General features: G+C 42.0%; 1 protein-coding gene and 1 pseudogene across 2 annotated transcripts; one reads left to right on the top strand and one right to left on the bottom strand.

Annotated features, from left to right (window-relative positions):
* Positions 1-257: 257 nt before the first annotated feature.
* LOC144667763 (thioredoxin-like) lies at positions 258-20,538 on the bottom strand. Of its 2 annotated transcripts, XM_078529210.1 has the most exons (5): positions 20,394-20,538; positions 12,890-12,994; positions 6,034-6,093; positions 4,309-4,374; positions 258-1,796 (listed from the first exon to the last, which is right to left on the bottom strand). In XM_078529210.1, the coding sequence occupies exons 1-5, from the start codon at positions 20,418-20,420 to the stop codon at positions 1,734-1,736; spliced, it is 321 nt and encodes a 106-aa protein (XP_078385336.1). In that variant the 5' UTR covers positions 20,421-20,538; the 3' UTR covers positions 258-1,733. The 2 variants fall into 2 exon arrangements, with proteins under 2 accessions (XP_078385336.1, XP_078385343.1); XM_078529217.1 differs by lacking the exon at positions 6,034-6,093.
* Positions 3,682-3,782, top strand: LOC144671744 (U6atac minor spliceosomal RNA; annotated as a pseudogene).
* Positions 20,539-22,332: the final 1,794 nt, after the last annotated feature.

The raw sequence follows: 22,332 nt of genomic DNA, 5'->3' as shown, positions 1-22,332 counted from the left end.
GATATAAAATATATGTTCAAGGGTACCCAGAGGGTTTCGATGAAGTGATCATGTCTTATTCAGTCACAGCTGAAAACGCATCCCAGACTCGAAATGTTAGCTCTATTTCTCGCTTCACAAATGCTGGAAGACCTGCTGAGTATTTCCAACGTTTTGTTTTTATTTCAGATTTCCGGCATTTGCTGACCTTTTTTTTTGCTTTTTGCACAGCTCTGAGACTACTGTTTGTATTGTGAGAGACAAGAATAAAGCTCGAATTTAAAAGAATCAAGTTTCTTTTTAATAAAACACAACATCTTGTTAGGCGCCATAGGCACTTTTAACAAGCGGGACATTAAAACATACTTACCATTATGCTTGTTACATTTCTGAACTTAGAAAGTACATGCTGAAGTGAAATGGCATTGGCAGCTATTTTAGAGAAAAAGACTTTCAATGGCTGAAAACCTCATTTAACAGTTAAGTTTCAGTAAATTATAAATATTTATCCAGTCAATCAAAGTTCAAGACCATTTTGTTATCTGTAAACACAAAACTACCCACAATGTAAAGAATGAGGCAGAAAAATGATATAACTTAAGCTTTGTCAATTTGCACCGATTGTCATGGCTCTCAATGATTGTAATGTCTGGAGACTGAACCTTTTAAACTTCAAGAGGTAATAGCTGTGTTTAATTTAGCTGTGCTGGGTTTATATATTGTCTGCATTAAATGCAGCTTATGCAAGAACCAACTGAAGGGTTAATATCTGTGCTCATTTTCACAGAATAATGTATATTTTGAATTTCATGTCAGCATCGAGCACTCCGAGGTTAAGATATAGCATGGGGCACGAATTCTTGCAGAGAGAAATGGTTTAAACTCAGAAGCAGTAAGTTTGTGATCAATCCAATTTTAAATTTTCAATAAGAACCCCACCATTTGTCCTGCAATTAAATACTCCTCGGATGCACTTTTACATTAAGCAGTAATTAGTGGAAACGTGGAACGAAGGGGGAAGGGAGGGGAGACAGAGAGAGAGAGGGGGAAAAAAAATGTATAAAAATGCAAACAGCAATTTCAATTTGCACGACAGCACACCTCAATATCAGATCCACCACTTCTCAAATTGCAGGGCATCAGAACATAGTTTCTAAATCAGATCAAATGTTAAATAAATGTGTAGAAGGTAGAGGCAAAAGGTTCTCATTCCTTCTTTAAAACAAAACACCGCTGGTTAAGAGAGATTGGAATAGAAAGAAAAGTGAGAAGACTCAAAGAGAGAGTGCGCACTTTCTTTTTAACAGTTTATAAAGTTTCTCCAATAGAGCAACTGGGGACTTAAAAATGTGCTTCAGTGCCAGCTGGAATTACATTACTGCCTGTGCAAACTTCAATGGATGTGAGCCTACCAACACAAAAAAGCGGTCTCACATCTTCCCTTCAACATGCTCAGGCAGTCGGACTAATGCCCGATTCCCAGGCTAGCCTGGCAATCTACAATGATGCACAGCGGAAACTGTTTTTGCATTAAATTTAACCGTATTATTGAACCCTTACACTGTCCCCAATGACCAGACAGATAACCAGACTTTACAATCATTTCACGTCAAGAGGAAATGCGTCTTTACACTTGGAAACCTAACTGAAGTGATTTTCACATCGTAGACAATTAAATACCCTCACCAGAAACTAAGATTAATTACTGATTTATTTTTGGTTTGAAACACAGATTTCATTAAGATTAAAGGCCATTACTGCAGCTCTCGAATTTTGTCTTCCAGTGTTGTTCGATTGGCTCCAGCAAAGTCAAACACCTAAGGAAACAGAGAAATTCTAGTATTAATATTAAACATGTATTTGAATAAACCCAAACAAGATTTAAAACTGAAGTCTTTCAAGGCAGCTAAGGAGGACATTCAGCAAAGCAACATTTATTATAAAAGGTGGCAAAAACTTTGTACAGAGGAAGTCCTCCCGATGTTACATAAATGCAGAATCAAACCTCAACCAGCATTGGTGCAGTTGCCCAGGTGACTTCGACTGCTGCGTTCCATATTGTGAAAGACAAGTGCAAAAGCCTTTCCCTCCCCCTTACTGCTGAAACCACATTCCAGAGAACTCTAGTCATTAGCTCTGAGGGTTGAGAGTCTTTGGAACTCTCTCCCCCAAAAGGCGCTGGAAGCAGAGTCTTTGAATATTTTTAAGGCAGAGCTAGATAGGTTCTTGATAAGCAATGGGGATGACAGGTTATCAGGGGTAGGTAGAAATGTGGGGTTTAGGTTACAATCAGATCAGACATGATCTTACTGAATGGTGGGGGAGGCTCAGAGGGGTGAGTGGCCTACTCCTGCTCCAAATTTGTATATTCATAGCTCAAATTTAAATCTCCCATTTCCATTAACCAAGTTCCAATTGCTACAATTTTTGATGCAAAAAAAGACAAAAGTGGTGAGCATAGAATTTAAACTTTGGATTCCATAACCACAATCGTATATAATATTCATTCTGCCCTTCACAGAAAAATCAAACCACAAGACTTCAATGCACATCGCTGCACATACTCATGGAGGATAGTGGTCAGACAAAAAAAAAAATCCAAAGTAATTCGTGGTGATTTCCTGCATTTAATATTTGGAATTCATGGACACAACAGGCAAAATTTAATGAGTGCATTAGGGGGTCTCACTCTCCGGGTGGAGAATCAGTGGGAGCCCCGTGTTACTTCTCAGCCCCTCCCACTTCATAAAGCCAGGTCTCTCGATCAAATACAGAGAGCCCGAGTGCGAAGGACCCCTCCCCACTACCACCACCACCACCCCCCACCCCCGGTAATGATTACTTAAGGGCCTCAATCAGCCTCTGAGCAGGAAGGCTGCCCTCCACCATTCTTGCCTGAACCTTGATTTGGTGGGGGGGTGCGGGGCAGTTTGGGAAGGTGGTGGGGGTCACCCCTCCCATACCCTCCAGCCCAAACAGCCCCCGCCCCCTAGCTTCATTGTATCAAATTTTGTTAATGTTGCTAAGTCACATAAGAGACATTAGGACATGCAATCAACATCTTGGTTAAAGACACAAGCTTCAAGGAGTTCCATTTAAAGAATAGAGAGAGGCAGAGGGGTTTAGGTAAGGAGTTCCAGAGCTCATGGCCATGGTAGCAACATGGGTACAAAATTGGCTGCGTGACAGGAAACAGTAGTGGTTAATGGTTATTTTTCAGACTGGAAGATGATTTGTAGTGGAGTTCCCCAGCGGTTGACATTAGGACACTTGCTGTTCCTGATATATAATGACCTAGACCTTGGTGTACAGGGCACAATTTCCAAATTTGCAGATGATATGAAAATTGGGGGCATTGTGAACTGTAGTGTAGAACTTCAAAAGGACACGGACAGGTTGGTGTAGGGGACATGTGTAGGGTTGCCGAATTGTAACCTGGATATTTTTTCCCCTCTTGTGCATGAGGGTTTTCCTTCCTAGCACAGACATTGGGGCAACTTTAACATCTTAACGAGAGAACTTGACAGTATATATCAAAAAGAGGGAGAAAAATGTAATTTTTATATCATTAACATTACATTAACAGGGATCAGTATAAACAATTTACATTTCTCAAGAGACAGAAAGACTTAGTCATATTTTGGAAGTGTTTGTAGTGCATTCTGCAGAGGGGTTTAGGTGCCGCTGGGTTAGCTCCTCCCACAGCTATAAAGGAGAGAAGGTTAGCACTCCCCTTGATAAGGATGTAAGTGGCCTTACAACACACAACTGGTTAAGGCATTGCCACCTAGCCATGTATTTTTACCCATCATCCTGAAAGATGGAATTGCAAATCCATTTGAAAACCGTGCCTGCAAAACTGACCCAATGCTAATTAAAAATATAGATCTTATTTAAAACAAAAAAAACACTCACACATGAACCAACAGTTGGGCAAGATACCAGTGACAGCTACAACCTGTGGAACTGCAATCCGGTATAAGGCACACTCTCCATGCAAGTCAACATTATTTATTTGCATAGAAAAAAAAATGTGAAAATCTAGAACTCTGATCAAGTTGGATTGGACACAAAGGATTAAAAAGCCTTCCTTTGCTACACTGTGGGCCCTGGATTTTCATATTTATATGATGTGTTGATCTATAACATGCGAAGTTCAATAATTATATACTGAATGTTCCTATGCTGTTTTGCTTTTGTTGGCGTCTAGGGTTGAGTGTTAAAATTTGCGAGTGTTAAAATGGGGCAGTATTGGGAAATAGTTTGGGAAGCGCTGGCTCAGATACCAATGTCACAATTGTGATCATCATTTAACTCTCCAGAACTTACCCTCTCTCCATCCTTGTAGAAATGGAATGTTGGCATGCAACTTATTTGACATTGTTCAGCAAGATCCTAAAGATGATAAGCCACAAGTTAGTTCAATAGAATGCAACACAACTCAAACAACATCGGGTAAAACTTGTACAATAAATATTAACTTGTATGATGCATTACAGATAATGAACGTTTCTAATCTCTTATGCATAAAGGATTAAAGGGGTGATGTAATCAGGGTTAAGCTAATTAAAGGAGTTGATAGGATGGTTCGAAGGAAAGGAGTAAGGGGAGAGTGTCCCAGGGGCTTAACCCTAAAATACAAACTATGGCACCCGGGGGTGATGTCAGGAAGCAATGCTTAAGGTAGTGGAAATCTGGAACTCTCTCCCCTACCCGCAACTGCTGAAAAAAAATGTTCAGGCTGGAGGTCAACTGAAAATTTCAAAACTGAATTTGATAGGTTTTTGTTATCCATGAATATTAAGGTGTAAGGAAGCAAGGCAAGTAGAGGGCGTTAAGACACAGATCAGCCATGATCGATCTAATGGAATGGCAGAATAGGCTCAATTAAAACAGTTTTCTAAAGTTAGACTGAAATCCAGTTTATCAGGTTGCAAGTTAATTTGTAGTTGGGCAAAACCATGAATAACAAAGGATTTTTGTTCAAACAATACATCAGAGAGCGATTCAGCACAGGGAGAGGCCATTCTGCCCGTGTCTGTGCCAGCTCTTTGAAAGAACTATCTAATTAGTTTCATTCCCCTTCTCCTACCCCATAGTGCTGCACATGTATATATTCAGGTCAAGTATATATTCAAAATCAAGTATATATTCAACTTCCCTTTAAAAGCCATTTGTGGATCTGCTTCTGGCAGTGCATTCTACATCATAACTCGCTATGTAAAGTTTTATTTCCCTCCTTTCATGTTGTACCTAGTTCTTTTGCCAATTACCTTAAAACTCTCTCCTCTGGTTACCAACTCTTCTACCACTTGAAACAGTTCTGCCTTGCTTAGTCTATCAAAACCTTTCATGATTTTGAACACCTCTATCAAATCTCCTTTGCTCTGTTCTAAAGAGAATAACCCAGTTCCTCCAGTCTCTCCAAGTAACTGAAGTTTTTCATCCCTGGTACCATTCTAGTAAATCTCATCTGTACCCTCTCTAAGGCCTCGACATCCTACCTAAAGTGTGGTGCCAAGGATTGGCCACAGTAGTCCAGCTGGGCCAGTATTTTATAAAGATTGGAGATTTATTAGAGGTATTCAAAATCATGAGGGGTCTGGACAAAGCAGATAGGGAGAAACTTCCCACTGATGAAAAGATCAAAAGGGCACAGATTTAAAGTAATTAATCAAAAAAAGCATAAGTGATTGGAGAAGAAACTTTATTAGTGAGTGGTTAGGGTTTGGAATGCACTGAGAGTGTGGTGGAGGCGAGTTCAATTGAAACTTTCAAAGGGGAATTAGACTGTTATCTGAAAAGGAAGAGTGTGCAGGGTTATGGGGAGAAGACGGGGGAATGGTGCTGGGTGAGTTGCCCACTTGGAGAGCTGGTGCAGACATGATGGGCCGAGTGGCTTTCTTCTGTGCCATAACAATTGAGAAATTCAATTCTGTGAAGATTGTTCTTGTGTACACTAACAGATCACTAGACTTGGGCACTTAATGTTTTCATGTATTGAACTACATTTGGGATAATCTGAATTATCCAGTTTGGTGGGTTCCAACTTACTGGTGCATCATCCACATCTACCTCACAGAAAATTACACTTGGGTTTTTCTCTGCCAATTCCTGTAGAGATATAAAAACATTTCTGTCAGTGAAACAGTACTGAAACTCACTCCGCAACTGTTTAATTGTGTGGCTGGGTATTCCACAGATCAGTTAACAGTGCAAAACACACAGAAATAAAGGTAATAAAAGACACATGAAAAGTGAGGGATGGGCAAAGATCATTCTAAAATTATAAACATTCTATTGGGATTGATAAATTTTTGGATACAGATCAGTCATATTTTAGTTGAATGACAAAACAGGCTGCTTCTTCTAATAATCTAAATCTCATAATATATCAGTTTCATTTTTAAGATCCTTAATTTTTTTGCTAATATTATCTCACTTGGTTAAAAGTATCAGACTCAGTGAAGATTTTTTGTACATCTTTAAACTATTTACCAATATTTAATGGTTCAGTCTAAGTTTCCTGTCAAACGGAATAGTCCAGGAGTACACCAAATTAATTTAGCATTTTACTGACATACTAAAATTCATTTAACCATTTTCACCCAAATGCTTGAGTCCGTTACATGGAATACATGATGACTGGCTTATATTTCCTGTTCAATTAAAATGCAAGGAGTCATACACACACTGACATTGAATCAACGAACACTCAAAACACCCATTTAGGGTTAACAAAAAAGAGGAGCTTAATCACCAAAGAAGGGTTGCCCAACTTGGGTACAGCCGTGAAAACCACCTTCCTGCACCAATCAGGAAGCAAATGGGCCCTTCATTCCCTGATTGGATGATTCTTGACTGTCAACCAATGTACAACCCAAACTCAAAAAGTTATAGCATTAGTTATAATGATACAGAAGGTGGCCATTCAGCCCATCGAGTCCATGCTGTAGAGAAATCCAGTCAGCCCCATTCCTGTGCTCTATCCCCGTAGCCCTGCAAGTTTATTTCCTTCAAGTGTCCATCCAATTTCCTTTTGAAATCATTGATCATCTTCACTTCCAGCACCCTCGTTAACAGCAAGCTCCAGGTCATTACCACTTGCTGCGTAAAAGAAGTTCTTCCTCACATTCTCCTGCATCTCTTACCCAAAACTGTGAATGTGTGACCCCCTAGTCCTTGTACCGTCAGCTACTGGGAACGGTTTTTCTTTGTCTACCATATTTAAATTTGTCATAATTTTGTACACCTGCATCCAATCTCCTCTGCTCCAAGGGGAACAATCCTAGTTTCTCCAACCTAAAATTGCAGCTAAAATTCCTTATTCCTGGAACAATTCTGGTAAATCTCCTCTGCATCCCCTCAAAGACTCTCACATCCTTCCTTAAGTGTGGCGATCAGAACAAGATGCAATACACGAGTTGTGGCCGAACCACAGCTTTATGAAGGTTCAGCATAACCTCCCTGTTTTTCTAGAGAGTGCGCAGAAAAGATTCGCGAGAATGATTCCAGGGATGTGGAATTTCCTTGAAGAGGAGAGAAGGTTTGAGAGGAGGTTTGATTTTGTATTCAAAATCATGAATGGTCTGGACAGAGTCAATAGGGAGAAATTGTTCCCACTGGTGGAAGGACCGAGACCGGGAGAGCATAGGTTTATGGTAATTGGCAAAAGAAGGAATGGAGACATGAGGAGAAAACTTTTCACACAGTGAGTGGTTAAGATTTGGAAGTTGCTGCCTGAGAGTGTGGTGGAGGCAGGTTCAATCGAGTCAGTCAAGAGAGAACTGGATTACTATCTGAAAAGGAAGAGAATGTGCAGCACTGCGGGGAGAAGGCAGAAGAATGGCACTAAGTGCACTTCATTTGGAGAATCAGCACCGACATGATGGGCATGCAATGTAATGACTGAATCGCTCGGCGGAAGTTTCCAGTCTTGCCCGCCGGCAGGATTTACTGGTGCATCGAAGTCAATGGACTTTTGGCTGGCTCGCCACATCTACTGCGGTGACACCCACCTGCCGGGGCCGGAAAGTCCCAGCCTCTCTGTTTTTAAAATTTGTCCACACCCTTCAAAAGGAGCAAGGGAAAACTTGTTTCTTCCAGATATTCAAAGTTACAGGTCCACATTTTCCCCATCAACACTAAGGAGCATCTGTCACAGACTTGGGTGTGAATATTAAAATTAATGGGTGGAAAGCCAAAGGGCGATCCCTCCAGGCAAACCTGGTGCTCCTGGCCCCTGGATGGAATCCAACTTTCTCCATGCAAACCCTAATCGAAAAGCTACCACACCCCTTTACCTTTCTTCGTTTCACCTTCAGTTTACCTGTGCCCATTGACAGAATTGCTTCTGACCACTAGTGGAACTCCCAGTTTCCCTCCATTCTAACACCAACTCCAACAGGCTCAATGTCCTCATGTGCCAAATGTTTCTTTACCTTTACTCAATTCTTCAACTCGCCTTACAAACTCATGGCCATCAAAGACTTGAAAATTGTGCACTTAGTTGAAAATCCCAACCCATCAAACCAAAAACCCAAACTTGGCATCGCCTAATCACTAATTTTTGTTTTCAGCTTGAGTGGCAATATCCGGTATTCCAGAATAAAAACATATCAATGCTGGAAAAACTCGGCAGGTCTGGCTGCATATGTGGAGGATAAACAGAGTTAACATTTCGAGTCCAACATGACTGTTTTTCGGAATTGCACTCTGGACTTTGCTCACCACCACTGACTTATAAATGAAGTGGCTAAACATGAAAGTCAGGGTAGCTCCTAACTGCACACAATTATGACAACTGAACAATTGAGAATGGGAAAAGTCACCCCTTGTTCACATGCATTACAGGAAATGGGTGTGACTAGTTATTTATTCTTTTATTCACTCACACCTGATAATAGAAAAATCTCAGTAGAGTAATGCATTCCAAAGTATATACAAACAGAAAGACATCCAAGTTGAAGCAGAAAACCATGAGTGATTCAAAGGATATGTGACACTGTGATATGGATAAAGTGTTAAAAAGCCAAGGTAGCTTGAGTGTCATTTAGGCTTGAGATTCAACGTGGACAAAGAAAACAGCAAGGCCACAGGAAACTTTAGCTTACACAAGTAAATCTTAATCGCTTACCAGTTGATCAGTAATGTTATCTGTATTCATCTTAATAAAAGGTGAGGCCTATCTTATTTCATTTAGCATAAAAAGACCTCCCCCCACCACATCACATCGAAGAAACCCCCAAGTTATTGAACACTATGCCTCTACTGGTTTTCTTGGAAATCTATTTCAGGGGTTGATTGCTCACCCAGACCTCAGCCTTATATTAACCCTGAATTAGTTTAAACCAGTGCCACCCTTGTGCTGCTTCTTGGTTTACCTTAAACAGAGTTCAATTGGCTAGGGGAAATAGAAAATTGCCACATGGGTGTGATTTATAGGAGTATATCCGCTGAAGGGGTAAGTGGATACAGGGGGACTGTTGGACATGTGGAGATTTCCGGTTTGATAATCAAACAAGCCTTTGGTCTTAGAGCAAGATAAACATGGATTGCTTGAGATGTCTTATCACCACCTACAAGGGATGCCTGTGCAAAGAGATTTTGAGCATCAATGAACATGAGTGACTAATACATAGCTTTAGTTGCTCTAATCCAGATTTACACCTTATATTTTTATTTACTGAGACACACATTACAAACATGCACCTCCAAACCCAACAACCAAAGTTTCGATCTATTTATGCCTCTTTTGTAAACCCATTACTAATTAACTGCCACATTTACAAGAGGCACGACTGACCCACTGTAACAAAAACAAACCAAAGCTTTAAAGAAAACTTAATAACCTCAAATTAAAATGTCATTCCCGGAGTGGATAATGCCCTTTAGTGCTGCTCCTCTTTTGTAAACCCATTTGCTCTCATTTATAGGAGCATTAGTGAATCCCCAGTTAATGCCCGCCAGCAAATGCAATTTACACTCAATTAATACCCAATGAACATTAGTGGTGGCGGTGCGTTACAGTTCACTTGGAGTTGCTGTGACAACATGCACTTTTACATACATGTTGTAGTCTGGAGCTATGGATAATGATGATAGAGACTTCAATGTTCTTTCCATCACATGGCTGACCAGGAATCTTTCTCTTTTACCACCTGCCACTGGCATGTGTTGGAAGGATTTTGCAGGTTGATCAACCTGTTTGACCAAAGAAGGATGGATGGCCTCTGGCTCAGAGGCAGGGACGTTACTCACTGCGTCACAAGGTAGAACCATAGAACCACAGAAAAGTTATGGCGCAGAAAGAGGCCATTCATCGTGTCTGTGCCAGTCATAAAAAGCTAGTCATTTTTAATCTCACCTTCCAGCATCTGATCCATAGCCTTGCAGTTTACAACAATTCAGGTGTACCCAGGTACCTTTTAAATGAGTTGAGCGCTTCAGCCTCAAGCACTTACTTGGGCAGTGAATTCCAGACACCCATCACCCTCTGGGTGAAAACGTTTTTCTTCATGTTCCCTCTATTCCTTCTACCAGTCACCTTAAATCTATGCCCCCTGGTAACTGACCCCTCAGCTAGGGGAAACAAGTCTTTCCTGTCTACCCTATCTAGGCCCCTTATAATTTTGTACACCTTAATTAGGTCACTCCTCAGTCTCTTCTTCTAAGGAAAACAACACTAGCCTACCCAATCTTTCTTTATAGCTGCAATTTTCAAACCCTGGCAACATTCTTGTCAATCTCCTCTGTACTCTCTCCAGAGCAATTATGTCCTTCCTGTAATGTGGTGACCAGAACTATACACAAACATCCCCCCAAGCATTAGTGACTGATGTAATAAACATAGGCACAGGGGTCAATTTACCATAGTACAGAATGCACAGTTAGGTAAATAATCAGTCAATAACCTGTCCTTGAGGGAGTCCAAGAACAGATAGATCATCAAGTCTTGCTTGTGTAAAGTACTACTGAAGTATAATGACCAAGATTATTTCTATAAATAAGCTGTTCTTGAGCAGATCCAGGGCAGATAAATCACAATGTGTTAGTTCTGAAATGCATCTTTGAAGTAAGCAAATTGAGCTGTATAAAAGAAAATCATTTCCCAATGTTAGTTGGAGAACTGAAGAGAGAATTCCAAAGCTACATTTTTTTTAATTGTACAGACCGACCCCCTGCGTTGTATGAATCAAATCTGTTTCCTACTTTTGTTTCACACTTTTGTGTGTTTCGTGCTTACTCGAAGTGTGTTGTTGCGAACCACAGGAGGAAGGAAGTCAATAGGGGATGGGACAAAAATCCAGACAGCCATTAGAATGGGCTGAACCACCCTTTGAAAACCAGAATCAAGTACCAGAGCACTGTGCTGCACCAAACCTAGTTTCAGGTTTGTAAAACGAACATCATGCTGGATGGGTAGAGGAAACACTGCCATCTTTGGCATTCCGTAATGCAACAGCTCAACATGCCTACAAGAAACCAAAGACATAAAAGACAAGGCCTGAAGGTAACTGTCAGCACTGCCAGCAGTGCTAAGAGTGCAGGTCAAATTATATTAGAAGCGCAACTCTTTCTCAGAGCCTCACCACAGGAATCCTGGAACAATTCTAGCTTCAGCCATGATTTTATTGAAAGCGGAGCAGGTTTGAGGGCGTTTAACCTATTCCTACTTCTATTCCTTATGTTAAAAAAAATCCTGTCTATGTTTCCAAGTTATAGAGCAACAGTAGTTGGGAAAGTCATCCTATGGTGCCAACTTCATCTGCCTGGAATCCCTTGGTTGCTCTTTCTCTTCCTTCCAAAAAGAGAGATTCCAATGGGGTAATCCATATCTCACATCCAGGGGGTGGAAACAAATGTTGGCAGTGCCAAAAACTGTGGCACAAAGACTTCTCATCAATTAGGTAAGCAATAATTTTTTTTAAAAAAAAATGAATAGAAGCACACAAATACTTATGAAACATTCTTCAAACTAGTAGCTCATCTTCCTCCTTTCCCGGTCATCTCTGCATTCAAGTGCTACCCAACAATCCTGGATGCCCTTCATACATAGACATGTTGACGAATGATTCAAGGTCAGAGAAAATCTGTGCATTGCCTAACTGGTCAAGTGTATTTACATATTTTGAGATTTATTTAGCGGCAATTCAGTACTTGGCAGTATTGTGACAAATCGAAACTTACCTCTACTTTGTTCTGTTTTGTTTCTGTGCATCGACAGGAGTTGCAGAGTTCCAAAAGAGGGAATAACTATCCTCGAGTGTTCCTGAGCTCTACCACTGGTGGCCGTGCCTTCAGCTGCCTGGTCCCTAAGCTCCGGAATTCCCTCGCTGAACCTCTTAACTTCTCTGTCCTCTATAGATGTTTCTTAGAACTAACCTCTTTTACCTGCTCTAATAACTCCTTACATGGTTCACTCCAAAATGCTGTTTGATAATACGTATGTGAAACACCTTGGAACACTTTTACTGCATTACCAGCTAAATGTAAGCTGCTGTTGGGACTCAGTCATTGGGCGCTGGCTGTAGTCTGTACTTAAGCCAGTTCTCAAGGCATGGTCCGATCAGAGTATTGTACAGTTTAGTACATACTTCCTAACCTCTAGTCTACTGACTTGGCACTATAGCTCTGAATTCTGCTTTCTTAATGTTCCACAGCAGTTTGACAAGTGTACAATATTCCCGGATCTCTTTCAACATCACCTAGCTAATTCGACTTTTTAGGCACTTACAATTAAATCTATATTTAACCTGCCATTTCTCTGGTTTCTATAGGTCCCTGGCTGTTTCCCGTCAGGAGTCTGGCACCTGCTGGTACCTGTTAGTTCCATCACTGAGAACTTATCTGTCTAGGACCACTATAAAAGGCTTTCTGGAAATGGGAGAATAGTTTTATTAGTACTTACATGGAATCGTGGCTTGATAGTTTGACAAGGTCCACACCATGTTGCGGAGAAGTCAATAACCACCAGTTTGCATCCCGCCTCCTTCAGCACCATTTCAAAATCTTTCTGAAAAATAGCACAGTATTGCATCAGGAGCATTCAACTTGCCAAATACATTGTAGCTCACAGCCTCTGTATACTGTGCTACTCAGAATCAATGTACATGGCTTGCCAAAAAAATGGTTCTTTGGGCATTCCTCGAAACAAATGCCACAAACACAGAATTACCGTGGCTCCTTTTCCTCCACTTTAAGTCTTAATTTAATCAAATTTCTCTCTCTCTTCCCTGTTGAAATCGAACAGGGCTATGGGCAAAGAGCACAGGAGTGGGGTTAACTCGATAACTCAGGGGTCACAGTCAGTGATTCAGGAGCTGACTGTGGCTCTTTACCATCTCATTTTCATATCCCAACCTTTTCCAGTTGGATCGCACTAACATGAAAAAAAACCTAAAAAATGTTAAGTGAAGGAAAGTAAGAGCTGTGTTTTTATTGCTTGGATAAAAGGCCAAACATCATGCTGCACTTCATGGTTTCAAATGATTATTTTTTAAAAATGATCGTGCTCTAAATAACCTTTGAGTGGTACAACTACATAATGGTAATAGATAATGACTTTTGCTCGAGCAACAGGTTTTATAGTTTTTTAAAATTCATTCATGGGGTGTGGGTGTTGCTGGTTAGGCCAGCATTTACTGCCCATCTCCAATTGCCCTTGAGAAGGTGATGGTAAGCTGCCTTCTTGAACTGCTGCAGTCCATGTGGTGTACTTACACCCACAGTGCTGTCAGGGAGGGAGTTCCAGGATTTTGACCCAGCGATAGTGAAGGAACGGTGATATATTTCCAAGTCAGGATAGTTTGTGGATTGGAGGGGAACTTCCAGGTGGTGGTGTTCCCATGCATCTGCTGCCCTTGTCCTTCTAGGTGGTAGTGGATCTGGAGGGTGCTGTCTATGAAGCGCTGATGAATTCCTGCATCCTGTAGATGGTATACACTGCTGCTACTGTGTGTGGAGGGAGTGAATGTTTGTGGTTGGGGTGCAATCAAACTGACTGCTTTGCTCTGGATGGTGTCAAGCTTCGAGTGTTGTGGAAGCTGCACTCATCCAGGCAAGTGGGGTGTATTCCATCACACTCCTGACTTGTGCCTTGAAGATGATGGATAGGCTTTATAGAGTCAGGAGGTGAGTTACTCGCCGCAGGATTCCTAGCCTCTGACCTGCTCTTGTAGCCACAGTATTTACTTGGCTGGTCCAGTTCAATTTCTGGTCAATGGTAACCTCCAGGATGTTGACAGTTGGGGATTCAGTGATGGTAATGCCATTGAATGTCATGAGGCGATGGTTAGATTCTCTCTTGTTGGAGATGGTCATTGCCTGTCACTTGTGTGGCACAAATGTCAATTGTCAGCCCAAGCCTGGATATCGTCCAAGTCTTGCTGCATTTGGACATGGGCTGCTTCAGTATCTGAGGAGTCGCAAATGGTGAACATTCTACAATCACCAGCGAACATCCCCACTTCTGACCTTATGATAGAAGATCTGTCATTGATGAAGCAGCTGAAGATGGTTGGGCCTATGACACTACCCCGAGGCACTCTGCAGTGATGTCCTGGACCCGAGATGATTGACCTCCAACAACCACAACCACAATCATCTTCCTTTGTGCTAGGTATGACCCCAGCCATCAGAGTTTTCCCCCTGATTCCCACTGACTTCAGACTTGCTAGGGCTCCTTGATGCCACACTCAGTCAAATGCTGCCTTGATGTCAGGCGCAGTCACTCATGCCTCACCTTGGGAGCTTAGCTCTTTTGTCCATGTTTGAACCAAGGCTGTAATGAGGTCAGGAGCTGAGTGGCTCTGGTTGAACCCAAACTGAGTGTCAGTGAGCAGGTTATTGCTAAGCAAGTGCCGATTGATAGCACTATTGATGACCCCTTCCATTGCTTTACTGACTGAGAGTAAACTGATGGGGCGGCAATTGGCTGGGTTGGATTTGTCCTGCTTTTTGTGTACAGGACATACCTGGGCAATTTTCCACATTGCCGGGTAGATGTCAGTGTTGTAGCTGTACTGGAACAGCTTGGCTAGGGTAGCGGCAAGTTCTGGAGCACAAATCTTCAGTACTATTGCCAGAATATTGTCAGGGTCCATAGCCTTTGCAGTATCCAGTGTCTTCAACTGTTTCTTGATATCACGTGGAATGAATCTAATTGGCTGAAGACCGGCATCTGTGATGCTGGGGATCTCCACAGGAGGGCGAGATGAATCATCCACTCGGCACTTCTGGCTGAAGATTGTTGCAAATGTTTCAGCCTCACCTTTTGCACTGATGTGCTGGGCTCCCCCATCACTGAGGATGGGGATATTTGTGGAGACTCCTCCTCCAGTGAGTTGTTTTAATTGTTCACCGCCATTCACGACTGGATGTGGCAGGACTGCAGAGTTTGATCTGATCTGTTGGTTGTGGGATTGCTCAGCTCTGTTCATCGCATGCTGCTTACACTGTGTGGCACGCAAGAGTCCTGAGTTGTAGCTTCACTAGGTTGACATCTCATTTTTAGGCATGTCTGGTTGCTGCTCTGGCCTCCTGCACGCCTCATTGAACCATCTGACCATTACCGTTACTACTATAACTGAGAAAATAAATTATTCTGAATGTGCTATTAAAACCTCTTTTTTAAAATCATGAGAACCAATAGCCGAGAAAATTGTCTTAATTTTAAGCATCTTAAGTTTTAAAGACACGTTTCCTAACAAAATTATAGTAAAAAATTGTGATAATTCAGTGAAAGGTCAATTATAATTTTGATTTTTTTCTATTAGTTTTTTTTAAAAAAAGGGTCCCAAAAAATTTGCTATGTTCTAATAAGTTTGGAGACTTGATGTCGTGCATCCTGGACAGAGTTAATACTATACCCACAGTCACAGAGGGCCAATGATGCCTCGAGTCCAGTGGCCGAGGACCTAGTCAGCAGATGGTCGATTCTGGGTGATATCCAGTTTCATGTTATTTTTGTTGCTGCACCCCTCCAGACAAGCAGTGATTTATACCATTACACCATGGCTGGTCAACGGTGGAGGGCTTCTGAGGGATCAGATGCAGAGTAAAGTGTGATGAAGAGAGTTTTTGTCACAAGACATATATTTGATATGAGCTACTGGAGCAAAGGATGTGTTTTATTCTATGTAAATGTACAATGCATCATCGGGGTCATGAACATGGCTCTCATTTCTGAACAGTTACACTGCAGAAATAAGAGCTGTAGCCAATATTGGTTGTATGTGGCACAAATTAAAGCTGTTCCAAAACATATCAGTTACATCGCTGACTCTGCCTAGTGGCAAAACGCTTGTCGCGTATATGAGAAATCAGATAAAAGGAGCCTTGATCCAATAATTTAAGTGGCTTACTGAAGAGCCTGCACACACTGTTGCTTCTTCAGGAGAAGCAATTAGTGAATGGCTCTTCCGTGTGACGCAAATCGGAGTCCGACTTGCGGACGATAACTGCAGCTACTGGGACTGTGCCAAGTGCCACATCAGCAAGTCCAAGCTAAACTACCACCACCGAAGCAGCAACTGCAGCTGGCAACATGGATCAACAGCTTCACAGTTGCCTGCCTGTGTTATGCCTAACCCACCCTCCAGGCAGCTGTTAAGGAAGGCTCATTACTTGCTGCAGCAAGTAATGCCCAAAACACTCATTATCGGTCACTGAAAGCACCAAAAGCTAGAGAGATCAAGGATGCATTTTGCACAACTGGGGTTAACTGCTACAAAATTCCACTGTTCTTTTTTGCTTTTACAGTGATGCGGGATGAACAGCCTCATGTTATTTTGATTCGCGGTTGAAGTTTAGATCTTTTACAAAGCACTACAAGTTTGAGTTGTGGGGCTGTTTGCATCACTGGCCGAGAATATCTGAATTCTATTAAATTTATATTAACTGTGCTGGCGTGTGGGTTATTTACTGAGTACAAAGTTAGTGGGGCAGCTTTCCATCTTTATTGCTGGGGCAGAACGTAGACAGGGAAGTTGCACGGGGACAACTACATACCCAATTTTATGCCCATTTCACTGAAGAAGCATTGTGCAGACCGTGTTACTGGGAGGGTAATCCTGCGCCCCAGCACACGTCTCCCCGCCTACCCCGATATTCCTCTCTGTACTCCAACAGCTGATGCTTAACACCCAGGCGGTGAAAATGAAAAATCCACTTCTCTGTGTGTTGTGGTAATGCTGTGGACAGATGCATGATGGTTAGCATTCAGACTGCGATGAATCTGGAAATATCTGAAGTTAAAGCTATGCAGAGCTGATTGAAAGTTGCCCCACCACCCCCTTCCATGTTTTTGTAATATCTTGGTATGGAAATAAACATTTTTTGGTGAGATGGATCAAAATGCGTTTTAAGTTTTAGTAAGTCTCTGCCAGTTCCTTATTCCAAAATGATAATAGTGATCCTTATAATCTTTAGCATCATAGAGTTTACAGCATAGGAAGAGGCCCTTCGGCCCACCGTGTCCGTGCCGGTCATCAAAGCCCCTATCTACTCTAATCCCATTTCCCAGCACTTGACCCGTAGTCTTGTGTGCTATGGCGTTTCAAAATGAAGCAAGAACCGATCTAAATATGCCAAAAGCAGCTACCCGAGATTTCATAACCTGACAGATTTTCACTTGGAAATTGCACAGAGTTTTGGGCGGTCACTACAGAAGGAGAATCATGCAGCACAGAGGGAGCCCATTTGGCCCATTATGCTTGAGCTGGCTCTTTGCAAAAAAAAACTATCCAATTAGCTTCACATCCCATCTCTTTTCCTATAGCCCTGCAGATTTTTACTTTTCAAGTTTATAGGCAATTCACTTTTGAAAGATACTACTGAATCTGCTTCCATCCCCCTTTCCAGCAAGCACATTCCAGATCACAACGACTTGCTGAGTGAAAAGAATTCTCAACTCTTCTCTGGTTTTTTTTGTGCCAATTATCTTAAATCTGTAACCTCTGGTTACCGATCCTCTGGCTGGTGGGAAAATGTCTCCCTTCTCAAAACATTGTGGGTTAGATTCAACAATGAATTCGCAGTAGGTGTATTAACTAACTCACTGCTGTAAGAATTAGGTACATTTTTACATTTCTTTTCAAAAGACACTTCAGCTAATATAGTTAAACCATATCAGCAAATCACTGTCTTGACTTGTACACGGTCAGGTCCTATCTATAGATTGCAATGACACCCAGGACAAAACGCTAGAGGTTAGAAGAGCAAACATAAAGGAAGCAAGGGCTTCTCTGAAGAATTAAACTCCGATGACATAGCAGGATTTTGACCGGAATGTTAATCATGGTCGGAGGCTTCTACCATTGCATGTTCGATGACTTAAAGGGTAATAAAACAAAAAACCCAGCAGGCAATGAAAACTTGTCTTTTTTTTAAAAAAAGTATAAACAAAAGAGAAATGCAAAGCAAACCTCTGTAGGAAATTTAGCTACAATCAGGGCGAGGGCAATACCTGGTCTTGATGGGCATCGCTCAATTTCCAGGAAGCTCATGAACTGATTCTATACGCATGTCTGCATGTATTGCTCCATACTTCATATTAACACAGTTATTTGAAAACAATAATTATGTTTAATTATCACACATACTTTGAATCTGCTGTAAACAGAATTATCCTAGCATTGCCCTCTATCAGGAACGCTACTGTTAAAGCCGGTCAGCCCACTTTCTCAAAATGGCGTGGTTAAATTTTGACCACAAGAGTGACTCTGACCACCCACAATGCTTCTCACGGAGTGGTAAACTGTGGAGAGTCTTCTGACCACTTAGGTGCAAAAGGTCCAGTTAAAAGTGAAAAGGAAAGATTGAATACCTACTTATGGTGGTCAAAAATGTACTGTTACGAAACTAGTTACGGAGTAATCCAGATACAAAACAGCCCAGAAGCTTGCCCAAAATGCTGGGCTCGAACATAGCTTCTTTGTACCAAGAGGATCAGAGCTCTCTCTTTCAGACTTTGTACAATGTTTGTTAAAGACAAAAACACCAAACTTAAGAAAAAGTATTGTAGTTGAAATACCAGCTTTGCAGCATTGATAAACTTTTTGTTATTTGCATCATAAAAGCAATGATAAGCAACAACGATTCACTTATTCTGCGACACTATGGGTCATTAATGTTGAAGGAAATGGAGGGAGCGGTGTTTATGCTAGATGCCAGAGTTAGAAGGATAGAAATTTTGGGAGCAGTGGGGGAAGTTGTGGATCTGGAAGAGGTTATGTTAAGGAGGGAGGGAGGGATGAAGAGATTCAATGGAAAGATGAGAATATTTTTTGCATGTAAGGATTTGCAGACCGGGAGCCAATCAACAATATCGGTTCTAAAAAAAAACTCAAGCAGCATGATATGCATTGGAAAATAAGATATTTAAAGAGCATTTATTTCCAAAGAAATATTGAATCCATGAGAACCTGTCAGAACAAGTCACTGATGTCTTTTAAAAACTCAGATTTGGGGCCATTTCAGGTCTAAAAATTAGGGGGTAAACCTCAACACCCACAACCAGCTTCGAGATGAGTTGCTGAACTCATCGATCCCAAAGAATTATTATTTGCCTCAGAAACAAATGGAAAAGGGCCATTTTCAAATGAAACTGCAGTCATCCATCCATCTTGTTGACCCATTTCACCACACAAGGGTGCAGGAATTCACCAAGGCTCCCTCAACAGCACCTTCCAAACCCACGACCACTACCATCTGGAAGGACAAGGGCAGCAGATAGATGGGAACACCACCACCTGCAAGTTCCTCTCCAAGTCACTCACCATCCTGACTTGGAAATATATCGCCGTTCCTTCACTGTCACTGGGTCAAAACCCTGGAACTCCCTCCCTAACAGCACTGTGGGTGTACCTACACCACAGGGACTGCAGCGGTTCAAGAAGGCAGCTCACCCCCACCTTCTCAAGGGGCAATTAGGGATGGGCAATAAATGCTGGTCCAGCCGGAGAAGCCCACATCCCGTGAATGAATAAAAAGGGACAAAAATAAACACTGCATTTTCTTCATCAAACTGTAACGCCAAGAGGCTCTAACATGTCGACCAAACCATCATGGTGAAAAAGTGGGGCAAATAAGATAATTTTCCATCCCTCCCCTTCCCTAACCCACCTCATCTCTTATGGACCGGGAAATGGCGATGGCGAAAATGGCTTGGCCCTGGTCCCATCCCTCCTCCCCGTGCGCGCCCGCCCGCCCGCCCGCAGAACGTTCCATCCCGGCCAGAACCCGAAACAATCAATCAATCCAATCCAATCCAATCCAATCAAGCAAGGGTCTGCAGACCCCAGGAGAATGGAACCCTGACCCGGCAGAATCAGTCCATCAAAGCGTCTCGAGGCTGCAGGGCTCCGGGAATGGAACGCTGGCTGGCGCGCGCTGCCCAACGCGGCTTTGCTAACCTGGCTCTCCAGCACACGGACTCCCATCTTCAGTCTCTCGCACGCTCCACCAGCCAAACCTAATGCAGCAGCTCCGTGTGCAACGCAGGCTCAGTCCCAGCGCACAGCCAGTGTGGGTACCTTTGCACGCTGGGATACTGGAAGAAAATGCGAGGGTTGGATACAGAGGGCGCAATTTTTAAAAGATATATTTGCAACGCAGTGTGGTTTGGGTTTTTGCATTTTTAAAACGTTCGTTTGTGCAATTTGCAACAGTGTCCACTGAATGTTTTCTGAGATATTCTCGTTATTTATATGTAGCCCATGTCAATGGATCTGACATTTTGATGGTCAGCATAGCTCAAGTATTTCAATATGTGTTAACACATACTATATATATATTAGATAATATATCTAATATATTAACACTTATTATATAACAAGTGTTAACCATTCAATTTTATACATTTGTAAAATGGTAATCCCAAAAATGCACAGACAAAGCTCGGTCTGAGTCTCTTTTGGCCAGGTTTTATTTCAATTTCTTTGCAAAGCAATCACAGGCTTTACCTTGCCCTTTAGAGTTTGTATTGAATTTGTCTTTTACCCTGCAAAATTTTTATATAACCTAGTTTATCTGTCCTAACATCATCTTTTGTGGCCCCTGGTGTGAAGCACTTTGGGATGTATGATGTTAGAAGTGAAAGGGCAGTGCAGTGCATTCAATAGTCAAAGTCAAAAGTGAATTGGATAAATACTTGAAGGGAAAAATTACAGGGCTATGGAGATAGAGCAGGGAGTGGCATTGACTGTTTAACTCCTCTATTCTCATAACTAAAGTGAATAACCTCACACTTTCCCTCATTATGCTCCATCTGTCACCCACTCAATTAACCTTATATCTCTTTCAGCCTCTTTGTGTTCTCACAGCTCACATTCCCACTTAGCTCTGTGTTGTCAGCAAACTTGGATATTTTACTCTAGGACTCTTTGTCTGTTATTAATATAGGGCAGAATTTTGCCGTCGGCGAGCAGGGGGCGGGGCCCGCTCTCCAACGCGTTAAATGATGCGAAGTGCTGTCGGGCAGACCCCCGACGTCACCGCGCCCCATTTAGATTTTCAGGAAGGCGGGGGTGCAGCAAAATCAGCTACGGGCCCGCCGACCTGTCAATGGCCAATTGAGGCCATTGACAGGATCATTGAAACAATTAAAGGACTGCCCATCCAACCTTAAGGTTGGCAGACAGGCCAGGAGCCCCGGCGGGGAATAGAAAAAACATGAAACCCCATCCACCGGCGGGATGAGGTTTCATGTAGGGATTTAACAATTTTAATAAAGTTATTATTTAAATTATGAACATGTCCCAACTCATGTAATATTGTCACATGAGGGGGACATGTTAGGGAATTTTTTTTCTATTTTTAATATTTCTCAACGTGGAAGCAATCTCCCTGAGGCAGCACTTAGCCTCGTGGAGATCTGTGCTCTTAATTGGCCCGCCCATGTAAAATGGCGGCAGCGCCCGCTTCTCTGGCGGGGATCGGCTCCCCGCCCACCAGAGATTGGGTTGGGCCCACCTGCCCCACAGGCAGAAAATTTTGCCCATAGATTGTAAATAGTTGAGGCCCCAGCACTAATCATTGCAACTCTCCACTAGTTCCAGCTTGCCAAATTGAAACTGCCCTGTTTATCACTACTTTCTGTTTCCTGTCCATTATCAGTATGCTATTTGTGCTAACGTAATAGTCCAACTCTATAGCCTTTATCTCTTAACCTTTTGTGTGGCACCTAATTGAATAGAAATCCAAGTACACTATACCTACTGATTCCCTTTTATGTACCCTAATAGTTATACCCTCAAAAAAACTAATAAATTTGTCAAACATGATTTCCCTTTCGTTAAAAAAAACCATGTTGACTCTGCCTGATCATACTATGATTTTTATAAGTGCATTTTT

This window comes from Cetorhinus maximus, chromosome 2, assembly GCF_964194155.1.
Source record: "Cetorhinus maximus chromosome 2, sCetMax3.hap1.1, whole genome shotgun sequence".
NCBI classification, from domain to species: Eukaryota; Metazoa; Chordata; class Chondrichthyes; order Lamniformes; family Cetorhinidae; genus Cetorhinus; species Cetorhinus maximus.
Note: the sequence above shows the minus strand (reverse complement) of the source record. Positions and strands in the feature narration are given on the sequence as shown.

What these genes read in the sequence shown, in the direction of transcription:
- LOC144667763 (XM_078529210.1), bottom strand. Translation starts at nt 20,420, where the DNA reads ATGGGAGTCCGTGTGCTGGAGAGCCAG. An exon ending in CTATCAAGCCACGATTCCAT is followed by an intron (nt 6,094 to 12,889) that starts GTAAGTACTAAT and finishes ATATCTCTACAG; the next exon opens with GAATTGGCAGAGAAAAACCC. An exon ending in TAGATGTGGATGATGCACCA is followed by an intron (nt 4,375 to 6,033) that starts GTAAGTTGGAAC and finishes TATCATCTTTAG; the next exon opens with GATCTTGCTGAACAATGTCA.